At 39.9% G+C, this 24,127-nt stretch overlaps 1 protein-coding gene across 1 annotated transcript in view; it reads left to right on the top strand.

Annotated features, from left to right (window-relative positions):
* PHLPP1 (PH domain and leucine rich repeat protein phosphatase 1) overlaps positions 1-24,127 on the top strand; it is a 175,966-nt gene that overhangs the window by 134,909 nt on the left and 16,930 nt on the right. Inside the window, exons 7-12 of the mRNA XM_081150244.1 lie at positions 2,653-2,855; positions 4,588-4,648; positions 7,167-7,262; positions 11,173-11,328; positions 19,721-19,921; positions 22,648-22,810. Coding sequence (XP_081006370.1) covers positions 2,653-2,855; positions 4,588-4,648; positions 7,167-7,262; positions 11,173-11,328; positions 19,721-19,921; positions 22,648-22,810 — 880 coding nt within the window. The remainder of the gene's footprint in view (positions 1-2,652; positions 2,856-4,587; positions 4,649-7,166; positions 7,263-11,172; positions 11,329-19,720; positions 19,922-22,647; positions 22,811-24,127) is intronic.

The following is a 24,127-nucleotide window of genomic DNA, read 5'->3' as shown; positions in this document are numbered from 1 at the left end:
GTGATTATTTGGGTGTTACCCACGTCTCTTATTGCCACAATATCCAAGTAGGCTCATAAAAGAAGACTCATCTCATTGCACGGGGAATAGACCTGTTTGGTGTTGGTGAACTCACATGATGAGCCGCTCACCGTTGTGAGTTGTCGTGTGCAGTATGACTACACATCAGTCTGTGACATCCAAAGTTTAGAAAATAGGCCCTTCACCATAGGTAACCTGGGAAGCACTGCTCTGGCTGATCCTTGATCCCCCAGTGTTAGCTCTTAGGAGATGCAGTACTTGATGACTATTAATTGACCAGCCCATCTTCGCATCCATCTTCTCAGTCTTCTCACATACCCTGCACTGTTCACGCATGTTGTTCACGCATAATGTTCACCCCGTGCCCTTCTGTTCAGTCCAGAGGCCGTCCTGCTGCTTCCTCAGGACGGTTTTCTTCTCTCATTTACATCTTTTCAGTTCTGCCTCCCCTTGGGATTCAGATGAGATGTTTCCTTTTCCATCGCATGTTTTTTGACCATTCTCTGTATTTTATACATCATTTATGGCACTTATCACTCACTTATAGTCCTTATACTTTATATATGAAAGCATATGTGATTTTTCTTCACTAAATTTCAGAAGCTGTTGAAAGACACCTCATTTTATTCATTTCTTATGAGCACAAAGCCATAGTTCATGGTCATCGTTATCACCATGGCCTTTCACTATTGGCAGAGTAATGCTCAGTGAACATTTATGAAATGGGTAAAATGGTGGTGTTGAGGGGATTGTTTGAAGGAAATTTTAACCATATTTTGCCTCTTTAAAAGTTCATCCTAAATAGTTGTATTATTGTGTGAACCTGAAAACTTTTGATGTTTGAATCCTGGTAAGACTTGACAATTTAAACCAAAGAGTGGGAAAGTTATCTTCCTTTTCATTACAGTTTTTCTCTTGTCTCCTCATTAAACCAACCCTTTATTTTAGTGTTAGTGCAGTGAAATTGTGGGGGTAGTTATTTCAAATGAAGATGATAATGCCACATCATGAAGGTAATATAAAGTGTAGAACAGGGAGACCATGGGACATGTTTTCAATTCTTGCAGTCTTTTATTTCCAAAATGAGGTTCGTTTCTTCTTTTTATTCTGCATACATATTCTGGAATCTAGCGAGCATTTGGAAATAGTCGGATAGCTGGGATGAGGCCAGTTTTTTAATCTTACAACCTGGAATAAAAAAGAGAAGGAGCCAGAAAAAACCTCTCGGGACATTTGAAGAGGCCATATGCTGTACTTGCAGGTTGACGAATCCTTGCTCTGTGCTGTCACTCATCCTTGTATCAGTGGCTTTATGCTCTTGCTATTAATAATTCAGTCCATTTTATTTAAGTTTTGAAAGGTCAGAAATTCATAACAGAGAGCGTTGGACATTTTCCTAAGCTCCAGCCTTCATATTAATGCTCTTCTAACCCAAGTCTCAGTGTTCTGTCGTCTATATAATGAGAAGTAGAGGCTCTTGTTTGTTTGTAAAGATGTTGGGCATAGCTTAGCAAACTAGGAGCTGGGATTTTCATCTGTTTTTCTCCCCTTCGAAGCTAAATGTGTCTTTGTTATATCGATTTCCAGTCCCCATTCCTCCTTACTTACCTTGGCAGCTCATCCCCAGCCACTTTAGCTCATTAGCTGTTTGGTTCTCAGGCCAAGGCTCTGCCTGCTTTCCCTGCGCCCTGCTCAGTCCTAGACTCATTGCTCCCCATCGAGGTTCTTCATTTTATAATTTCTCAGTGAATCCTAGATGCCAGTTCTCGTATTTTCTGCACTCTGCTCTTTCAAACAATATATTAAAGATGATGATAGTTTTGGTAATCGGCTCTCAGTTCTGATATTTGCATTCCTATCTCTGGTGCATATGTCATTCCCATTCATTATTTTTCTTTTTCTTTTTTTTATATATATATATATATATATATATCTTTAATGATTTCAGAGAGTGAGGAAGGGAGAGGGGGAGAGAGAGAGAGGTACATCAATGATGAGAGAGTCATTGATCGGCTGCCTCCTGCACGCCCCCGACTGGGGATCGAGCCTGCCACCCGGGCATGTGCCCTGACCGGGAATCAAACCCCGATCTCCTGGATCCTAGGTCGACTCTCAACTGCTGAGCCACACCCGGCCGGGCCATTCATTATTTTTCTTTCCAAGTTCACCCTTTAATTCTGTTCGGTATGGCCACTCGTCTACCTGCTCACTTATCCTCTCTCCTTTCTTAAACTCAGTGCAGTCATAATGTGCTTATTGGGCTGCTCTGAGTTTTGTTTCTTGCGTTCTTTCAACTAAAGTCTTTGGAAATAAATGTTTAAGTGGATTTTTTTTCTCCTCTTGAAATGAATTAAGGTAAAATCAATACTCGTGCTTCTCTTCTAGCCTTAGGGGTCTAAATCGTGTTTCAGAATATATTGCCAAGGTTAAGACCTTGTGGAGTTGTAGCTAAAAATAACCAGAGAATCTGGCCCGTTAAGGAAGGCCAGATGCCGAGATTAAAGAATCATGGAGGACTGGAATACAGTGAGACTCGAGTCCCTTCTCATCTCACCATGTTAGGGTGTAGCTATTTATTTATTTACAGCACTGCAGTTAATTATATTCTCTGCTTGTGTCCTTTTTCTCAAGACTGAACATTATTAGGAAGCTAATAGCAGATGAAGTGGACTTTCTCCAGCATGTCACTCAGCTTGATCTGCGCGACAATAAGCTTGGTGATCTAGATGCCATGATTTTCAACAACATTGAAGTTTTACACTGTGAAAGGAATCAGCTGGTGACATTGAACATCTGTGGCTACTTCCTCAAAGCACTCTATGCCTCTTCCAATGGTATGTAGCATAGACCACATCAAAGTTGCTCAGTTGGTTCCAAGAATTCACTCAGTGCCATCATCTCGGCCTTGCTTTGATATTTCTTTCCTCGTTTAGTAAAATAAGTGTCAAATTTTGCTAAGATAGAACTCATAAAAGAAGAACTCTAGTTTGGTACTTAAAGGAATCAAAAAGGAAGGTTTTATAGTTTCTAACTTGTTATCCCCTTATTGTGATATTTGGATGTTACTCCCACTTTTGATTTGGCAATTCTGCTTGAAAGGGAGTGGGGGGAGGGTGACTGTTTCTTGGGCGACCTTGTTAATAACAGTAAATCTGGAACTTTGGTTTAATCCCGGAGAATGAAAGCGAAGGGATCCATTGTGGATTCCATTCAGGGGCTCAGATTTTGTGCTCCACTGACAAAGGAACTCACCTCAAGAGGAACCTAAATTATATGCCCACAGGGACACCACAAAGCAAGAGTCTTGCTCATTTAGTAAGCTGTCTTTCTTGGAATTTGTCAATGATGGCCATTCTGATCAAGAAAAGGTCATCTGGGTATATGTTTGTTAACGTGAAGACTTTAGTTCCTGCCAGCATGAATGAAAACAAGTATTTACTACTACTAGTTAAACAGATGTTTAACAAGCACTTGTTTTGTGCGTAGTGTAGTGTATGAGTTCTAAAGGATAAGGGATTTTTAAAAATGTGTTTGCTGTCATCACACTGGGGAAATAAACCAAACCTTAAACAGCTCTAGGTCACGGAACGGTTACAGGATTTGGATAGCTGTAGGTTCAAAATGGGTGTTGAAGAAGAAAGAATGTGAATGGGGTGTGCTTGGGAGATGGGAGAAGACCAGGGATTCTGAACTCTTAGGTGCCTGCTGGGGAGTGGTAAGAAGTAATTATGGGATGCATGGCTTGGAGTCCTGGTGAAGAGGCATGTGATGGAAGTGACACTATAAGACTGTTAATAGGAAAGCACTGTGCAGAGTACACCTGTGGGAAAAGAGTGGAGTCACCCTCCCCTCTGCTAATCCAGGTTTAGTAATGATCTTCTCGGAAGCTGATAGGAATTTATAGTCAGGACTATAGATGTTGATTTGAGACTCAGAGGTGGTGCCTGAAACCATGCAAGTAGGGTAACTGGGAAAGAGAAGATGGCAAAGTAGACTTATAAACCCTCCCAGGTAGCTGGTGCCAGAGTGGACTGCCAGGAAAGAGCTGACCCTGTGATGAGAAACTACTGGGTCGCAAAAAAAAATAAAAAAGCCTTAGGTGGACAGTAGTGTCATGTTTCATACAATTTTGAGGAAGGGTTCTCAGTTCGAGTAGTGGAAGTCATTTGTGACCCTCAGGAGTGCTGTTTCAGGAGAGAGAAAAAGGCAAAAGCCAGGATGCATTTGGTTCATGGAAGGAACGCTGAATGTTAAAAAAAAGTCAGCATTCATACATTTCATCTTCCAATAAAATTTAGTATGCCTAACAAGAGGAGAGCCACAGTAAGTGGATGGAAAGAGGTAGAAAGTAGAACGAGTGATTTATTTTAAACCTTGAGTAAGATCTTGTGATTAAATTAGAAGTTCTCTGTCCTTTCCTGTACTTTCAAAGTAGAACAGATGGACGTATTGTACTTCCTAGTTAAACAAACAACAGAGAATACAGCACAGTAATGATATTCTACACACAAAGAGGCTCTGTGTCACTTGAATGGTAACGCTTTTGTGTTTCTTTCCCCCTCCTAGAGCTTGTTCAACTTGATGTTTACCCAGTTCCGAATTATCTGACCTACATGGACGTTTCCAGGTAAGGAGCCAAGTCCTAGAGTGCTCTACAATCCGCGTGAAAATTACTTAGAGAATTCTGTCTGAGCATATGCATAAGAACTTTATATACATTTTGAAGGTAAATAATACAAATTAAATTCAGTAGTTTTTACTTACCCTCTGAAAATGTACATAAATATCTGTCCATTAAAACACTACATTTGTATACTGTAGTTCAAACCAGAAGAATTAAGGTGTTGTGTTGCTGTGGACACCAATTTGAACACCAGGCTTGGGTTTGGAAGATTAGTGAGTTCAGGTCATGTGGCTGGACCATCCAGTAGTTTTTTAATTATATTAACCATATTTTCATATCTTTCTCCCAAATGATGTCGATTTCATGACAAAAACATTGTGCTGTATTTCTTTGACTTTTTCCCCGTTTCTCTGTATTATTTTGTACACTTATCTCCTTGCTAAGAACCCTTCGAATAGGTGGCCCATCTCACCTTTCATACAAATGCACTGCTGTAGTGTGTCTTATTTACTCCAGTTCCCAAAAATATTATAGTAGACTTTTTCCCGAAGACGTAAAGCATGTATTTATACAAATTAAACTTTAGTAATCTTAACACACTAAAATTGAAAACTCACTTTTAACGTAATTCCAAATGAAATACCCCTAAATTTTCTGAACAGCCACAGTACTTGGGAGGATGTGTTCCTCTCAGCTTGTCACTACCTCGTCTCAGTGTGTAAATTGGATATGTTAATAGTATTCTCAATCATAGTCATGTAAGCATTTGTCAGAATTTAGCTACTGTGAGAATTATTATAATTACAGTTTTCTTAGAAATTTATAATTATAAAATCCCTTATGAGTAGTAGTGCTTCATGCATTTCTTAGTAAATTTATGTCAGACAGTTTAGGTACTTGAAGTCCAGTACTACCTGATTATTTTATTTCCTATCAGCCTTGGTTGTTATCTTCATCTTTTAAATAAGGCCAGTACTGGAGTGGGGGTTGCATACATGAGTGTATATAAATATCTTGAAAAGATTTATTTTAGAGCATTGGCACACAGAGTGAATCTGCTTTCCATTTATTTATAGTATGTAATTGGCAAATGGTTCCCATTGAAACCCCTCAGTGAGACAGAATTGGAAACTCGTATATCACGCTTGTTCCTGAATTCTGCCACTTAAATGCTGCTTGCCTTCTTTTGTAACTCTCATGTCCAGAATCTTCAGTATAACTTGCTGTGCCTCATTCACCTCCCAAACCATAGGACTTGGTGTTAGAAAAATCTCTGATTCCCCCCAGACAGCTCTGAGTATTTCACCCCCCTCCTTTTATGTGAGTATTTATGTTATCTAAAGGAACTGAGCCATCATCCGTCCTGGTGTTTACTAGGTCTTTAGAGTTCCTCAAGTTCAGAGTTCCACACTTGCAGGAGTTTTATTGCTATATTGAGGTTACTTATACTGAGAAGTACTTCTACTCTCTTATCTTACTGAGAGGTGTTAGGAGTTAATTACTATAAAATAAAACCATTAAGTGTATCAGTCTTTAGGGCTCCAAGGCCAGAACTGTATGTGCCTATATAGACACTAAGCAGAAAATAGTGCATTGTTTTTTGTATTTTAATTGAAAAGTTGATATAATAGCAAAAATAAAGAACATGACTTTTAAACCACACATAATGCCACCATCCTAATATCATAGCTATTTTCACTTTTGCTCTGATATAATCCTTGTCCCAACCATTATATTTTTATAGAATTGTGGTTCTTTTTTAAAGAATTATAGTCATAACATACATACTATTTTAGATTCTTTGTGCCTCGTCATTTTACATATTAAAAAAAACAAACGTAAAAGGCTAACCGCCTGTGATTAGGGAGACATTCAAATATAGTAGATTTGTGTAAGAACCGGTCAATTCATTTTAATAATTAAAGTCACGATTAGTTTAGTTCACTTGTTTCTGGTAATTATAATTACCACCTAATGCCTAAGTAAATGTTTTCAGATAATTAATTCTGAGTGTTAAGGGCCCGTGTACTTGCCCTGCTGCCATTTTTTCCATTTCTCTCATTTCTCTTGCTATGCTTTCGTGATGCCCATTGGCATTGAGAATTATTTCAATGTTAAGGGTAAAAATGTAAATTGGAAAATAAAACCGTATTATGTCATTTGACTGTTTGACTTAACTGGCAGTGTATGTTTGTTTGTTTCCAATCTAAGACCTGCTCTTCCTAAGCTTGTGTGAATTTATAGACTTTTTAGGATAGCAAATCTGGGAGCCAGACTTTTAAAAAAACAGACTTTAGCGATGATGTAACTATGTCCTTTCCTACTTTTTTCTTTATTTCTCATTCCTTATCACAATATTGCTTCTAGATTAAGTTGAATACACATATCCTTTTCATTTATACTCTCTGTACTTTGGTATTTCATTTGATGTTTTATTTATTCTATGTAATTATTTTGAATTTCAAGCTATATTTTAGGCCACATTCCGATCAAAGAAAAACTTGTGTATTCTTGTATTTAGGAACCGCTTGGAAAATGTGCCTGAGTGGGTATGTGAAAGCCGAAAGCTGGAAGTTTTAGATATTGGCCATAATCAAATATGTGAACTTCCTGCACGGTGAGTGTGACAGATCGAGTTAGGGATCTCGACTCAGATAAGCAACTGTAAAAATTGCTGATTCAGTGTTCAGCTGTTATTAGGAACCCCTAAAAGAGAGTGTGTGTGTGTGTGTGTGTGTGTGTGTGTGTGTGTGTGTGTATTTTTTTTCCCTTTTTATAAAATGTATTGGGGTGATACCGGTTAACAAAATTATACAGGTTTCAGGTGCACAATTCCAAACACATCATCTGTGCACTGTATTGTGTGTTCACCTCCCCGAGTGAAGTCTCCTCCATCACCATTTATCCCCCCTATACCCTCTTTCACCTCCCCGTAAAAGAGTTTTTTTAAACCTTATTTTTTAAACTTAATATTTAGTGTCTTTACCTCATGTGGTGTCTTCAAGTTATAAACTTCCCTCATGAAGAGCAAACTGAGGCTTTGACTCTCCGCCAGACTTTTCACAAAGTCATGCAGTGGGTGGTTCCTGGTGGGGGATTTTAAATTAAGCCAAAAGAGACGTTGAGAGACTCAGCCAACAGTATGATTAGTGACTCTGTCATCTCCACTCTTTCAGAATCCTCCCCTTCAGTCCATTTACTTGACATGTCTGCCTTACCCACAGACAATGTTTGGTTTTCCTCGAACATAACTTTGGGGGAGAAAAGATTATTAGATCATTAAACCTAGAAAGAGCAAAGAACATTCTTTTTTATTTATCTCAGAATTTTCACTTTAATATCACGATTTCTAAAACAGCCATGTGGTGATGTCTAATACCCATAGACACAGACATCTTCCAGTTAACTAATTGTGACTCAGAGTACCTTTGAACTGTTAGCGACTAGCCTCGCAGTTAATAACCGAAGAGCACTCTGTCCTCGTGCTGGACTTTCTGTGATGGTTGCGATGGTCTCTACCTGTGCTGTCCGCTAGCCACATGTGACTATTGAGCACTTGAAATGTGGCTACTGTGACTGTGGAACTGAGTTTTAAATTGTATTTCATTTTAATTTATTTAAATAGCCATTTGTGACTAGTGGCTGCCACAACTCAAGTCTAACTATTTGCACTATTCTCGGCCAGTCACTGAACAAAGGAAGTCAGTTATTGTATAGCCAAAAATATCAATGAAAATACTCTAGAAATATGTCATCATTTTGGAGTTAAGATTTACTTTAGGTACATGATCTTTAAAGGTATGTCATCAGTATTCCTGTATTCTCTTGTAAAGAACAAAGATTGTGAAATATACATGCTTGGTAAGCATAATAAATGTGTTCAGCTGTTTAATATCATAGCCACTAGCCATTAGCCCAGGGTTTGTTGAGCAATTGAAATGTGATTGGTCCTAATTGAGAAGTGTTGAAGTAGAAAATATACGCTGGATGCAAAATATCTCAATAGCCCAGCCGGGCGTGGCTCAGCAGTTGAGCGTCAACCTGGGATCCAGGCGATCAGGGTTCGATTCCCGGTCAGGGCACATGCGCGGGTTGCGGGCTCGATCAATGACCCTCTCATCATTGATGTTTCTATCTCTCTCTCTCCCTCTCCTTTCCTCTCTCTGAAGTCAATAAAGATATATTTTTTTTTAAAAAAATCTCACTAATGTTGTATACCAATTATATGTTAAAATAATATTTTAGGCATATTGGGTCAAATAAAAAGTACTATGAGAATTAATTTACCTATTCTCACTTCTAATTTTAAATTACATATGTGGCTTGCATTATATTTCTGTTGGATAACAGTGTTTTAGAATCTAGTTCTCATAAAGAAAATCTGGGTTCACATTTTCAGTCCCTGGAAAGCTTGTTTTATTTTACTTTCTCAGCCATACATTATACCCATAAATTCAATCCACTTGAAAATGCTTTCTGCCTTCCAGTTTTATGCTGACTGAGCGTTTAGGTGACTCGATGAAGCTCATCACCATTATCAGCAGAAGATTTGGTGATGTGCCCCAGGGACAGCATTGGGGGAGGTGCTTTTAGGAGACAAACAGCAAAAATGAAAACAGGCTACTACTAGATAGGAAAAAAAATAATTTGTTGAAAAAATCTTTTCTAATCTTCTGTTTTCTCTGTTCCCCCCTCCAACTCCCCAATTCAGTAGATATAAGGCATTGGAGTCTAAGGCCTTTGTTTCAGTGTAGGCTACAACAAAGATATATACATAAACCAACAATTAAATAAATGCAGGATAACTGATAATTTACCAAATTTTCCCCAAAAGTTAGTCTTCGATTTGCTCTATGTTATTAGTACAAGCCTTTGAGGGGATCTAAACAAGTGCTTATTCAAAGCAAATCCCAAATGCTCTATTGTCAGGGAATTTGAACAGTGTTTGTTTTTGTGTGTTTCTGTTTTTAACCATAGGACAAACACAGTATGTATTGTTTTCTCATTTATGGTGGTGTTTAGCTGCAAACTTTGTATTAGCCCTATCATTGATCTAACATTTCAGACAAGACAGTGATTCATTAGAAGTTGATGTACAATTCAAGCTTTGTTTTTCTTTTTTTCTTTTTTTTAAACTATATCTTTATTGATTTCAGAGAGAGGAAAGGAGAGGGAGAGAGAGAGAGAGAAGCATCAATGATGAGGGAGTCATTGATCGGCTGCCTCCTGCGCACCCCCTGCTGGGGATCGAGCCCGCAACCCGGGCATGTGCCCTGACCGGGAATCGAACCCCTGTCATCTGGATCCTAGGTCAACGCTCAACCACTGAGCCACACTCGGCCGGGCAAGCTTTGTTTTTCTAAATGGTGTGTGTGAAGGGTTTGACAAAACAAATTAATGTTTAGAAGTAGAAATGTACTAAAAAGAAAGTATTTTACTGCGTAGTATCCAAAAGAATTGAACTAAATCCAATAATTAGCATTTAATACTCATCCTATAATTATCAAATCTGCATTTTTATTTGGAAGAATTGGAATAAAGATTTTGTCACCTGTCTTTCAGTTTTCCATCTGTTTAAGGGTAAAGTGTGTGTGTAAATAATGAATAAACTAGTTCTAAATTCTACCGCAAGGCAGTAAAATCGGTGAAACAGATCTTGAATCATTGGGTTGAGTGACCATGACAGAGACCCTGTGTTACCAGTGACTGATGACAGTCCTGGATAACCTGTCTTGTCACATTGATATCTAAACCTGCCAAGTCAGGCATGTTAGACGTCATTAATGTTGATCTGTGTTGTCACAGCATTGAAACAGGCTCTAGCATCTTTGTGAGCAAAGAATCTGGTTTTGATATTTAAAGTGGGATCCTGATGCACATTGTGATCTCACTTTCCCACAGCCCCCAGATTTCTGTATTGAAACCCAGGGTTTGTTTTACTCTCTGCAACTGTTGTCATAGAGCGGACTTCCATTAGATTATCAATATTCATCATTTATTGCAGTTTTGATAACTCACAGAAGAAACACACACAGCCAAACTTCCAAAGAGCTCTTTATGGCTCATCAGAAAACGGTGGATTAAGTGCATTCTGTTCTCTTTAGGAGGGAGTGTCTACTTCGGTCTAGGATTCAACCAAAGAGGAAACAAAAATATACAGACTTAGGGAAGTGAGGACAGGGAGAAATAATTATGATTGTGAAATGCAGCCGAGGAAAAAAAATGTAACATTTTCTCAGTTGACATTTGTAAAAGATTAATTGGAAAGAAGGATCCTTTACTGAATGTTGATCCTGTAGGTAAAAATTGCTTGATCGTATTTACTTAGAACCTGCTGTAAAGTATGGAAAATAATAACATATAAACAGCTCCAAGTTTGAGCTTCTATTAAAGTGAATTTGCAGTTGCTCTGAATGAATTTATGTTTTGGAGAGACCATTTTAAGTATTCTCCTACTCCTGTTCACTTTTCATCTTTATCCCATGTTAGCTCTGAGTAAGCTTCCTTCTGTCTGTCCCTTTGCACAGCTTACTCTGTAACAGCAGTCTCCGGAAGCTGCTGGCGGGACACAACCAGCTGACGAGGCTTCCTGAACGGCTGGAAAGGACCTCCGTGGAGGTCTTAGATGTGCAGCACAACCAGCTCCTGGAGCTGCCGCCCAGCCTGCTGATGAAGGCCGACAGGTAACGCGCTGGAACTCCCCATAACCAACAATCATTCTTTATTCAATTTTGAGGATTTGATTTGAAAGGGACAGTTCTGTGTATTTTGTATTCCCCAGAGGCAGTCAGTAGGCAGTCGTTGAGTGCCAGGGCAGATCTGAAAACAGGTCCTTGCAGGCCCTCATCGTGTAGTCAAGGAGATTGTTGTTTTCATGTGTGATGTGTTTAAACGAGGAGTTGAGTGGGGCAACACTAATTCAGATTGTTCCACAGGTGATTCTGACTCCCAGGGTCGAGAACCATTGCATGAACTGCCTTGTGACCCCGTGCAGGTCACTCTGAGTCTCGGTTTTCCCACGTTGCCTATTTTGTACAGTTCCCAAATGGCATCTGTGAGTTGGAAAAGGGAGGGTTGTGTGAATTGGCATATTTCTAGTAATGCAACATGGAAAATTCAGGACCTGAATTGGCCACTGGAAGACACAGTTGCTGTCATGGGGAGCAGAAGAGCTGAGCCTTTAGTGTAAGCTAAAGGTATTTAGGCAGACTTCCCATAGTCTGAATAGTCAGGCCTTTCCAGAGCCAGCTGCATTTTGGAAAATAGGGGCTGTTGTGGGGGAAATGGCCAGCCTCTGTAGGTCTTGGTGGGAGGGCAGCCAGGCTAAGTGCCTCTCTGGTATAGGAAGGTTTTTGAGTAAGGGGTCTGGCAAATTAGAGCAAGCATCCTCCTGCTTTATTTTATGAGAGGAAAGCAGATGACAAAAAAGACTGAAATAAGGAACTTTCTCAAGCAGGCGATGTGTAGTGCCTTTATTTTCCAACCAATATAATAGCCACATCTCCAGCCCAGTGTGGCGCTAATCTTATCCATCAGGACTCAGGGTCAGAAAAGGTAAGAGGTTTGGTTCTCGCAGCCAGATAGGGTTGTAAAGAGGATGGGGTAAACCCATTAGCTTTTTTTTTAACAGAATTCTTATGTCACTTGTTAGAAGACAAGAAAAGCAACATTTTATAATGATTCTCACCAAACTATTGATGGCTTCTTAAAGGGTTAATACTCCTACTTATCCCCTCTTCAGAACATAAATATTTGAGGTTTTATCTACCTAAATTTAAAAAATATATATATATATATATATATATATATATATATATATATATATATATATATATAAAAAATATATATACACACACACACACATATATATATATACACACATATACATAGGCATAATTTACATTCTGGAAAATGTAGAGATACTGTATATTTGGTTTGATGAACTTGGGGGAAGGAAGGAATAAACTAGTACTGAGAATTGTGGGAGCGGGTCAACCCAGAAACCAGGGAGTTTAAAATATTGAAGAGGGTTTTTCAGGAGAGAATCTGTGGCCAGCTTCTTGCAAGTGGTTTCCACTGGGATTGTTTTCATTCACAGGGTTTGAGGCAGCCAGCATCTTACTGACCAGGCATGTTGAAGTCACTGTGCTGAGTGATGCAGGGGTTGAAATGACTAGTATAGATAGGCATTACCCTCCAGGAGCTTACAGTCTAACATAGAGTTTAAAGTAACTGCACAATAAACCATAATAAAAGGGGGGTTGAGAGGGGAAAGAAGAAGGAATGATACGGGTGGTTTTAATTTGGCTCCTGGCGTGAAAATGAGCACTTCATATTAGCTGTGTGCTTGGCAAGTAGCTCCAGGCCGTGATGAAACTTTGCTTCTTTCTCCTTCCATTCATTTTGCTCCATAATTCAGATCTTAAAACTACATAGATCATCTTTTTTTATATTTTTCTGTGGTGATAAATTAGCGTTACCAGTTCTGTTGGGTGATCCATGACTGAAGAAAGGGCCCGAATACGAGTCTTTGGAAGTTATAAACGGTTTAGTTTGGGTTCTAAGCAGAATGTGTGTTTGGAAGTCTCAAGAGAACCGTCAGAAAAACAGGCGCTGTTGGACACGAAGCAAAAGATTCTTTCTTGGGAGTTTTTCTTTACTCTGCATCTTGGCTGCTAAAGCCAGTATCGTGGTTTTAGTTCTGTGATGTTGTCTGTTAAATACTACATCTTTAGAATGATACACTTTAATGTGCTTTAACCTGGTAGGGGAAGGTGTTTGGTAACCAAGTCAGAAAGGGGATTCTGCTCTAAATTAGATGACATTTGCTCTTATCTTCATCTTCCCCTGAAAACTTTGGACTAGTTCCATTAAAATTCGTATGACTTGAATCAGGAATTTCTGTTTAGGAGTTTGCTCTCCACGTTCATCTCTTAAGTTTTATTTGTTTTGCTCACTTTTCACTGGCAGCTTAAAAACTGTACATCGATGTGAAATACGATGGACCTTATGTTGCTGAAAAATTGACTGGGATTTTGATCTTAGGATAGTTCAGGATCTGGTTTTATAGGTGAATTTGCAGATATTCTAATCAGGCTCTTCCTGGCTTAGATCTCTCCTCTTCTTTTTGCTTAGAGCTGAGGATTTTCTTGATGGAAACCCCCAAAAGAATTTCAGATCATCAGTTTTCATAAACAGATGGGGAAGGGTGGGGGCTGATATTCCCCATGGGTCATCAGAGTGGGATGAGGCATTGCCACCCTGCTGTTCTTCCTGAGATCTTGGCGATGCCTGACTCCCCATCCATCTCGCATCTGCAAGATGATGGCCAGAGAGCTGCTCCTGATGAGATCACTCAAATTAACAATGCCCCAAGGGACCCTTTAAAGGAGAGTTATAGATTCCTGTTGTGGGTGGACATTGGGGTCTGTTTTTATCCTTGGTTAGAACAGTACAGGCATTTTCAGGGGTGGGAATGGGGAGAGTGTATATACAAATGAAGTACATGGTAATAAATATCCCCAGAGTATTAGTCACATTACAGACCATAAGTTTTAGTGACTCAGAACATGTTTAAATATCAAGGGGGCTAAAAGGGAACAGCAAATTGGGGAGAGCATAATCGATTGACCATGACAACTGGTGCCTTCTGGCAAAGACAGATAACTTCTGGCATTTTGAAGAGCTAAGTTGCCTACACATTTTTTTTTTTTTTTTTTTTTTTTAAGTGAAGAGAGCTATCTTGTGAAGTTCTAGAACCATAGTGGAATAAAACAGTATTTCTCAAAAGTGTGTCTTTAAAATCCCCTAGATTGATGAAATCAAAGCAGTGTTGGCCTATTCAGGTTTTCTGATTCTCCCTGATTTCAGTTTTACATGATCTCACTCATATGTGGAATCTAATGAACAAAATAAACTGATAAACAAAATAGATTCAGAGAGACAGAAGCAAGGAACAGACTGACGACTCTCAGAGGGAAGGCAGGGGTGGGTGGGTGGGTGGGGAGAGATTAATCAAAGAACTTATATGCATATATGCATAACCCATGGACACAGACAGTAGTGTGGTGAAGGCTGGGGGTGGGAGGATGCGAGGTGGAGGGATCAATGGGGGAAAAAGGGGACATCTGTAATACTTTCCACAATAAAGATAATTTTTTGAAAAATCCCCTAGATTACTTATTAAACGTGCAGATTCCTGGTGCTCTTAATCTCAATTCCACTGACTTAACTGGCCAGTCATCAGAATTTTTAATTCTATAGATTTTGAGGACTTCCTCTGACCCACTTAATAAGAATATCTCGCTGTTGAAGTTGAGACGCATGTACCTTCTGATATTAGGGCACAGTGTCACTTCTGTGTGCTTTTGCCAAAATGCACCTTATTCTAGTGATGGTAAAACCTAAATTGAAAGATGTTCTACAAAGTAATTGTCTACTGCTTTTCAAAAGTGTCAAGGTCATTTGAGACAGATATGGCTGATTAGAGGAGACTAAGTGTGATAATGACATGCAGCTTGGGATCCTGGGTTGGGTCTCTGACCAGAAATAGGACGTCACTGGGACAATTGATGAAATTAGGATAAGGTCTGTGGATTAATTTATAATGTGTCAATGTTAATGAATTAATTATACTTTTAAGATTAATTCTTTTCAAGTACTTATTTAACAAGTCTTATATATATATAACTTTCGTTCCTTTACACTATAGGCTTACGATCTGCCCAAACAAGGCAGATTTTCCGACCTTCCAAAATAAGTGTGTGAATTCTGTTGGACTTGTACGCACTTTTTCTTCACTTGCAACCCCACTATTAGGTGATGTTGCCAAATGATTAGTAGTGGCTTTTTTTTTTCTTCAAACTGATTAGTAGGGTATAATATTAATTTAGTGAGTTTCTACCAGCACTTAAAAAAGTTAAATAGGATAGAAAATACCAGTGTAAGAGTGAGGTTAAATATGGTTTTTTGAAACTTTTGTTTGTTACACATATATATTTTGCATGTGTACTCTGCTGGGTAGTCATGTAAAATGTATTTTGTACTCTTGGTTACCATCATAAAAATTTTGAAAGCCCTTGCTTTAAGAGCTATCCGCCTTGCCCTAGCAGTGTGGCTCGGTGGTTGGAGTGTCGGTCCTCGGACTGAAGGGTTCCAGGTTTGATTCTGGCACGTACCTTGGTTGCAGGCTCAGTCTCCTGCCCGGGTTGGGCGTGTACGGGAGGGAACCAATTGATGTGTCTCTCACATCGATGTTTCTAAACTCTCTCTCCCTTCCACTCTCTCTGAAAAGCAATGGAAAAAATATCCTCAAGTGAGGATGAAAAAAAAAAGGAGCTATCGGCCTTATGAAGATGGATGAAATTGTCAGAAGTGCTGTGTTGTAAAAATAAATGATAAGGCATTTAGATGGTTTTGTTTGCCATTTCTGGAACATTTTAGAGCCAGAAATCAGGGGGGTGTCTAAAAGTAGGAGAGTTTTGCTGGGCTTAGAGTCTTAACCTTTTGCATTTTTAAGAAACTGTAAGTCCCAGTACCGATCTTCAGGAAAAATATTTAAATGCAGGCTGCCTAGTGTGCCTACAAATAGGTAAATCTGTTGTACCAAATCCTGCCCTTTGTCTCAAGGACAGTTTGGCTGTAAAATTTAAGAGTACACTGGAAATTACTAAAAAGCAGTTTAAAACAAAACTAAACCAAAAAAAAAAAAATTAGATGAGCCAGCGAGATGGACAGAATGTGCCGAGGAAGAACAGCAGTTGCTCAGGAAGCAAGAAGTAGATTCATCTCCTGCTGTTGTGGGCAGCTTTCCAAATGCGTTAGGGTAGGAGCCATACATGGGTGTCTTTTTTCTACAACTTTTGCACTTTTGCTAAGGAAAGTTTTTGAGTACTGTGCTACTTATTAAGTTATTTTAAGAATTGAGTTTAAAGTGCTGTGCACGTGTGGTCTTCCTGCTACCCAGCAGGTGCCCTACTTGACCTCCAGCTCCTTTGGAGAGAAGTGCCTATGAAAATGTCCTCAGGAAATGTTTTATTATTACTATTTTTTACCATTTGAAATTTGGAGAGATCTGTTAGGGAATAGTACACTCTTAAGATTGACAAGGTCTGTGTTTTATTTCTGGCTCTGCCTCTAATTACTATTTAACTATTGCCAAGTAATTGGACTTTTCTCAGCTTCAGTTTCTGTCTTCTGTGAAATATGAGGGGGGCATCTCTGGGATGATGGGAGAATCCAGTGAAATAGAAAAATAGGAACCAGCTGTGGTCTCTACAAAGCACTTTCCAAATGAAAAGAAAGCAGTGATATGTTACTGCTTTTTTTCTAATTAGTAGAGGAGGGTTGCATAGTAAGGAGGGTTGTATGGGTGAAACATCTCTTGGCACATTAAACAGTATTTTATACAAAAATCTGTAAGGAAGAAGCTTGATGAGGTTATCACATCCCATTGAGACTGAGACCAAACTCAGTGCTTTAGGAATTTAGCTCAAAAGCAGGAGGTAGGGTTATATACCCTCTTTATTGAGTGAAACTGTTGAATTCTGCAAAATTAAAGTAGTTGTCCATTCTGGTGGAAATACACCACCTACATTAAACCAATTTAATTTGTGTCCTGAAACATTGTGAGGTTGTGGGACAAGTGTTTTCTGTTTAAGAGGGTAGGTGCTGAATTTAATTTTCCTGAGACCCCTATAAGAGAAAATCTTTCTAGTCCAATTGTTTGCTCTCTGCCAATTTGCCTAACAAGGGCATTTAGTCAGGCTTTGTTCAGTGCAAATGAAATCCTTTGGAACCAGCCAGTGTAGTTTCAACTCAGTTTTATTTCCTGGAGGGGTAGGGTGTGGGCTCCCCCCCCCCCCCTTAATTTCCCATAAAGAGCATGTATGTAGCTCCTTCAGCACAGGCAGATTTCAGCAAGGTGAGAGAACAAGGCTTTGGAAGTCACTGTCTCACCTTCATTCAGATGGTATGAGTGGTTTTAAAGTCCCCTCTGCAGCTTTCTACGTGAGTATTCACTTTTCAGTCTTTTCTCCTTTCAAAACGATGTTCCCTCTCTTTCTGGCCTAATGGTGTGCAAACATTTTTATGAATTAAGTTCTCTCTCTTTTCTCCTCCTGTATCTATAGCTACGTATTTCCTGGAGAATTGTGTTTTAATGAGATTGTCAGATAGTTTCCCTGCCAACCGAAGTCCATGATATGTTGGGGCAATACATTTTAATTTTTTCTAATCCTACACTGAAGAAATTCTTAACAGGGCATATTTAAGTTAGGTGATATAAATGGGGCCTAAAGAGACAGACTCTTCGTAAAATGCTTTAAAGAACCGTGGTGCTGACACTGGTTTCCTTCCTAGTTCAAAACCATTTCAGAACCTGCATGAGTGACCTTTATTTTCCTCTCTGCAGCACACACGACTATAATTTCCCATGACTATTTATGGTCTGTACAGCCCTTTTCTAACTTCCTTTTTTAAAAAATGTCAACAGAATACGTGTTTCTTTAATGGAAAATGTTCTATTTTGGGGAAGCTGCTTTTCCTCGGATAAGTAGTAGAGTTGTGTGTGTGTGTGTGTGAGCATGTGAGAGTTGCAAGATTGGGGAGTATTAAATTAATGGATTGAGAGCTTGGAATGACAGTCCTGGCAATGACTCCTGAATGCAAAGCTTTTCTTTTTATCCAAGATTAAAAATAACTGTACCTGGTATTCCTTTTTTTTTTTTAAAAGGAAGATTTTATTCTCTTTTTCCAAAGATATGGCAGAACAGCCCTGAATTCAGTGCTGAAAGCTTCAGACCCAGCTGATTTTAAAATGAGAGAATGGAGGTTCATTAACAGGGTGGTAGTAGGGGAGGAGGCAGGGCAGCTTTGCCTTGCACCGTAGCAGGTGAGTCCTGAGGGCTAAGCACGCTCCATGTTCCAGCTGCTGCAGCTTCACCATGGAGCACACACCACGGAGCTCCATGGTGAAGCGAGGGTTTGTCTGGCTCGTGAGCTGCGCACAGTTCCTGCTCTGTCCTTTCCTTCCCTGCCGAATGGTTTGGAACCTGATCACAGCAAGGATTCTGTTCCAATGCTGCAGCTTTGCGTTTTGTGTTTATCTACATCTCTCAATAACGGTAGGATCCCTGACAGTTTGAGTTGTCTTAGGTACAAAAACATCCTTCATATTTTAGCCATTGCTCACTCTGTCATTTGGATAACCACATATATATGGTATTTATTTGTTTTAACGTAAAATCCTTTGAAGGGTAATATAAATTCAGAAAAGGGGCCAAATCATAAGTGTAGCACGTGACGAATTTTCTCAAAGTGAGCAAGCACATAGGTGTAACCAGCACCAGGTCGAGAACCATGTCGTTACCCTATCAGAGAAGCAGGAGCCCTCTCCTAGACGCCGCTTTCCCCTTACTTCTAATACTACAGGTTCGTTTTGCCTGATTTTGAGCCCTGTAGTTATGGACTCACATGTACCTCTGTTCTCCAGCTTCTTTCACTCACCATTACATGTGTGAGATTTGTCCTGTGGCCCAAGTTGTAATTCTTCATTTTCCCGGCTTTATAGTGTTTTATTATAGAGCAAATCAGTTCCTGCAGTTGTGAATCTATGTCAGTAAAATGTGGTTTTGACAACATACTGACAAGGACTTAGTCACTGTGTGATTTAGTTGTGTTGTGATCTAATGCCTAATTGCTTTATTACTATAAGAGCTCTTTTAAAAAAAATAGGCCATTGATTTTCTCTTCCTAAAGACAAAATATTTATTTTGTCACTCCCCCTTCCACTCCCCATCAGCTGTACAGTTAGTCACTTCCTCTTACCTTTGTGCTTCCATAAAAATGGATATCTCTCTCTCTAGATTTAACACACATCGATAGCCGTTGTGTTCATCATAGATAGCAGGGGCGGGTATCCATATGGCTGCTACAGCCAGGTCCTGTCTTTAAATCCTTGTTTCTAAACCCAGTGTCTAATATGGTAGGTATCCATCAGAAAACTGGGCTTTTTGAGGATTCCGGACTAGAGCTCTGGCTTATCAGCAGGATTTTTGTTGCATCTTGTCCTTGCAGCCTGAGATTCCTGAATGCATCTGCAAACAACCTGGAAACCCTTCCTGCAGCCACACTTTCCGAAGAGACGAGCAGCATCTTACAGGAGTTATATTTGACGAACAACAACCTCACAGACAAGTGCGTGCCCTTGTTAACAGGACACCCCCATCTGAAGATCCTGCACATGGCCTACAACCGCCTCCAGAGCTTCCCAGCAAGGTAAAAGAAGGTCATTAAGGGATGCTTTCTATTGTGTTTCTAAACACCCATTCACAGATGGAAAGGCAAAAGCTAAAATGTTCCTTTCCCAGGTAACTGTAAAGTTTGTTTCTCCCTGATTCTTCCTCCTGGTTGTCTTTTATATAAGCCACAGTCAGCATTCCCCTAAAGAGAAACATGTTGGTTTTTCTACTATGAATGTATCCACAGGCCCAATCACTAGAACATTCTTAGGATTTTTAAAATAAGGTATGTTAGTTAGCAGATGCTTTTCTTTTGCTTCTTTTTAACCAGTCAAATTAATTTTGAAAGAAATTAACCTAATGTGGTGTGTGGTAATTAGAACATCAACTAAGGAGCCTGAAAGTTCTTAATTAGCTGCCAACTTTTGTGTTTGTGCTTATGGTATAAGAAGTCGTGGTGGCCTTTGCAACCACAGACACTGTATGACATTACGAAGACTGCCTGGCCCTCAGAAGATTCTGTTTCTAATAATATTTTGGTGTTGATTTTTTATTTTTACGAGCAGTGGCACTGTGTCTAACTCTGAGTGAATCCACACACCGAGCCTGCCCTGAGGGATTCACTCTCTGTCCATCTCCATGTCGTTGGCATTCATCCATCTCACAAGTTGGGACTTGGAGCACATGCCCGCACATCAAAGAAGCAAACACTAACCCCTCTGGTATTCTGCTAACTGCCACTGAGCCCTCGGCCAAAGCAAAACACTGGCACAGCCTCCCTCTGCTGCCCTCGGGACTGCCCATTTGTTTAAACCCTCACAGAAGGAGGAAGCCCAAATATGCATCGACTTAAAGTATTGCTCTTTTTTTTGTAGTGTATATTTATTTCTGCAGTTTTTCCCTTAGTTTGAGGATATAGATTCAGATTTTTTTTTTTTAACTTGTGTGTACTGTGGAATGAGGAGATGATATTTTGGGAAGAGAACCTGGTAATCACATAAGATAATATATCTGAAAGGGCTCATTGTCCTATTTCAGATGGTGAGTGCCTGAGCCCTGCCCGAGAAATGATTATCATACTCAGATTCTGAGGGTATCCGCCAGCAACCTACGTCATTTGTAATCACCCAAGTACAGAGAATTTTTTATGTACCCCATCAAGACCCGCCTTGGTATCACTTCTCTCTTCTTGGGGATTGTGATGTGGCACAGTAGCTTCCCTAAAAGACAGGACTGGCATTCACCTGTCTCCTTGAGCCTCACACCTCACACGAGGCCTGGCCTAGGGTAGACTCAGCAGATGGTTGCTGAATTAAAGAACGTGCTTCCACGGTCAAGGCTGTCCATGGCCGCCACCTTTCCATGCCGAAGGATATGAACTTCTTTAACTTTTCCTCTCGGGCCTGATTGCTATACTTTCAATCATTTCTCATGCCCCATTACCCGTAGTCTTACAAATTTAGGCTACTGTAAGTGGATTACTTCACAATCTGTGTAGGTAGTGTTGTTTGTAGCATATCCTGATACCATGTTGGATATTGATGGGATTGAAAGATCTGATTTCATAAGACAAAAACTTAGTTCCATCTTAGGCATGTATTTGTTTTCAAGATGAGCAGATGATATAACTTTTATATGTGAGAGATGACAGAAAGAAAAATAATAAAAGGTATCTTGCTAAATTTTTTAAAGATTTATTCTGACAAAACCACAGCAAGCGGAGAAGATACCAATAGCTGTAAACTAAGTGATCCAAATTACACATTTGAGTTCCACTTACTGGGAATCTTGAGCTTCTCGGAACCCAGCATCACCAGTGGTAGAAAAAGGGAGGAATGGCTGAGTGTCAGGTGGCCTGTATATCATAGGATTGTAGGGGTAGAGGGGTTTTTCCTCCATATTTACAGAAAATACAAGGCACCCTAACTCAGAAATGTTCCTTTACTTGGTTGCTGTAATTATTGATTAATATTATTAAGACTAATTATAGAGTAAGATTGAATAATAGTAAAAGACATTGTTAAACAAAAGTATTGGATTACATTAGGACACGTTATTAAGGTAAGGTCAGAGAGAGTCCTTTTTGTGGATTTTTAGGAGGCATTGAGAGAAATTTCTTTGGAGCAGAGCTTAACTTTGGGCCCTGCTAGCAAGTGGAGAGAGATGATGCAGATGACCTTTTAGTACCACCCCCCCCCCCCCCCCCCGGCTCCTCACATGACCTGTGTTCACCGTGATGTCAGGAATTGGGGAGTGCAGTTTTAGGAGAAAGCGTACCTTCCTATGACCTGCAACCCTCTTCTCTGTACCCCTTGAATTTTCAATGCCATTACAAAGGAAATCAGACTCTCCAACGATAAGCTCTTTTAAAGCACTGATATTGGACTAATGCTAACTTTTGACCTATTTGAGCAGTATTTTCGTTGGAGTTTAGACTAAGCTCCATAGCAAGGTGATTATTGCCAGGATAACTTAATTCACACACCGTTTTCAGAGGAAAAGGACATCTGTTTTCCTTCTTCTCACCAATTTGAAGAGTTCAGGTTAATAGTTTTTGTTTTGTAGTAGGAAAGGAGACATTAAAATACTTTGATACTTGAAAACAGTAGTGAAAAGATAGTCTTGTTTGTTAACATGACTAGTACAAGTGAATCTCTAGTCATTGTCAATTCCCCCTTTGATTTTCATTTTATATTATTTTCCTTTTAACTTTGCCTTATAATTATCCTATGACTCCCTGTGCCGTGGATTTTCTCATTTTAGTAAAATGGCAAAACTGGAGGAACTTGAAGAAGTTGATATAAGTGGGAACAAACTGAAAGCCATCCCAACCACCATCACCAACTGCCGGCGCATGCACACGGTGATCGCCCACTCCAACTGCATCGAGGTCTTTCCCGAGGTCATGCAGCTCCCAGAAATCAAGGTGCGTGGTTTCACTCCATAAACTGCAGGCAGCAAGCCCTCGAAGAGAACCGTCTCTCATTTTATTCATTCGGGCGTTTGCACCATTGTTGGACTCTCTCACATTGAGACTCAGTTGTCTTGACTCCATCCTTTCTAACCACTGAGCTACACTGTTGAGTCAGCAGAGGGGGGAAAAAACACTAGACTGAGATTGGGAAAACTGTATTCTAGGCCCTGCCCGGACCAGTTGCATGACATGAGGCTAGCCACATAGCCACCGAACGTTTCCCATCTACCTAATATAATGTCCTACTTATTTCCAGGCTCAGAGACTGACACAGGTGTGATGACAAACTTAGTGGTACCAATGTACCCCTCCCCACCCGCTCCCCTAATTAAATACCATCCACCAGCACAGCACCCAACTTATAATAATTCTCTGTATAGGTACAGCATCATTAGTCACCAAACATTCATTTCAATTTAATGAAATGGGCAAAACAGATACTCCCATTTGGTAGGTGAGGAAACTGAGGTGCTAAAAGAGGAAGTGATCTATGTAAATGAAGACAGCAAATTAGTGTGGCTCCTGACTCCACACAGGCTTATGGGATGAAACTATTCCCTGGGGTGACACTCATCTTACAGCTTTTTATTCATGTGTGTTTGTGTGTGTGTGCGCGCGCAAAGGTAAGAATTCTTTATAGATATAAAATGTAGTTTTTCATTTGCAGCGTAGCATTTCTGCTTATCCTCAGTTTCATGCTTAATAAAAAATAGCTCAGTGGTTATAGACTCTGGAGGATCTTCTGGTCTAATAAGGAACTAAAGCTGTCCTACTTAGCCATTCCTCACTTTTCAGGCACTTGCTGATACAAGCTTGATATAACAGACATTTGAAGACACTATAAATAGCATATGTAATTTTTTTATGACAGTGGTTTTTATACATTTACCTGGTTGACATGTGCCTTGACATCCCGAGGAGTTGGGTGGCAGATTGAAGGGCAGGAGGAGTGTGAAGCTGGAGTGTGATTGGATGGAATAAACCGAGTCAGAGAATCACCCTGACAGCAGCATTGTGGGGAGTGGGTCAGAGAGGAGACCAGAATCAGAGCTAGGGAGGGTCCTCGTCCCCCAGGGGAGGCGTGATGGACAGGGTAACAGATACTTGGAAGGGAACTGGCTGCAGTGAATTAAAGACGTGGTGGTGACCACACAGGCCTGGGAAGGGCTTAGTGCATAAGCACCATCTCTAAAAAGATCTCCTTTACCATCACCAGTTGTTATCTTTATGAATAAATACCCTACTGAGCTCATTTTATAGTTTGGTGAT

Source organism: Miniopterus schreibersii (assembly GCF_964146895.1).
Source record: "Miniopterus schreibersii genome assembly, chromosome: 10".
Classification (NCBI taxonomy): domain Eukaryota; kingdom Metazoa; phylum Chordata; class Mammalia; order Chiroptera; family Miniopteridae; genus Miniopterus; species Miniopterus schreibersii.
The sequence above is the reverse complement of the archived record's forward strand: the minus strand, read 5'-3'. Positions and strand labels throughout refer to the sequence as shown.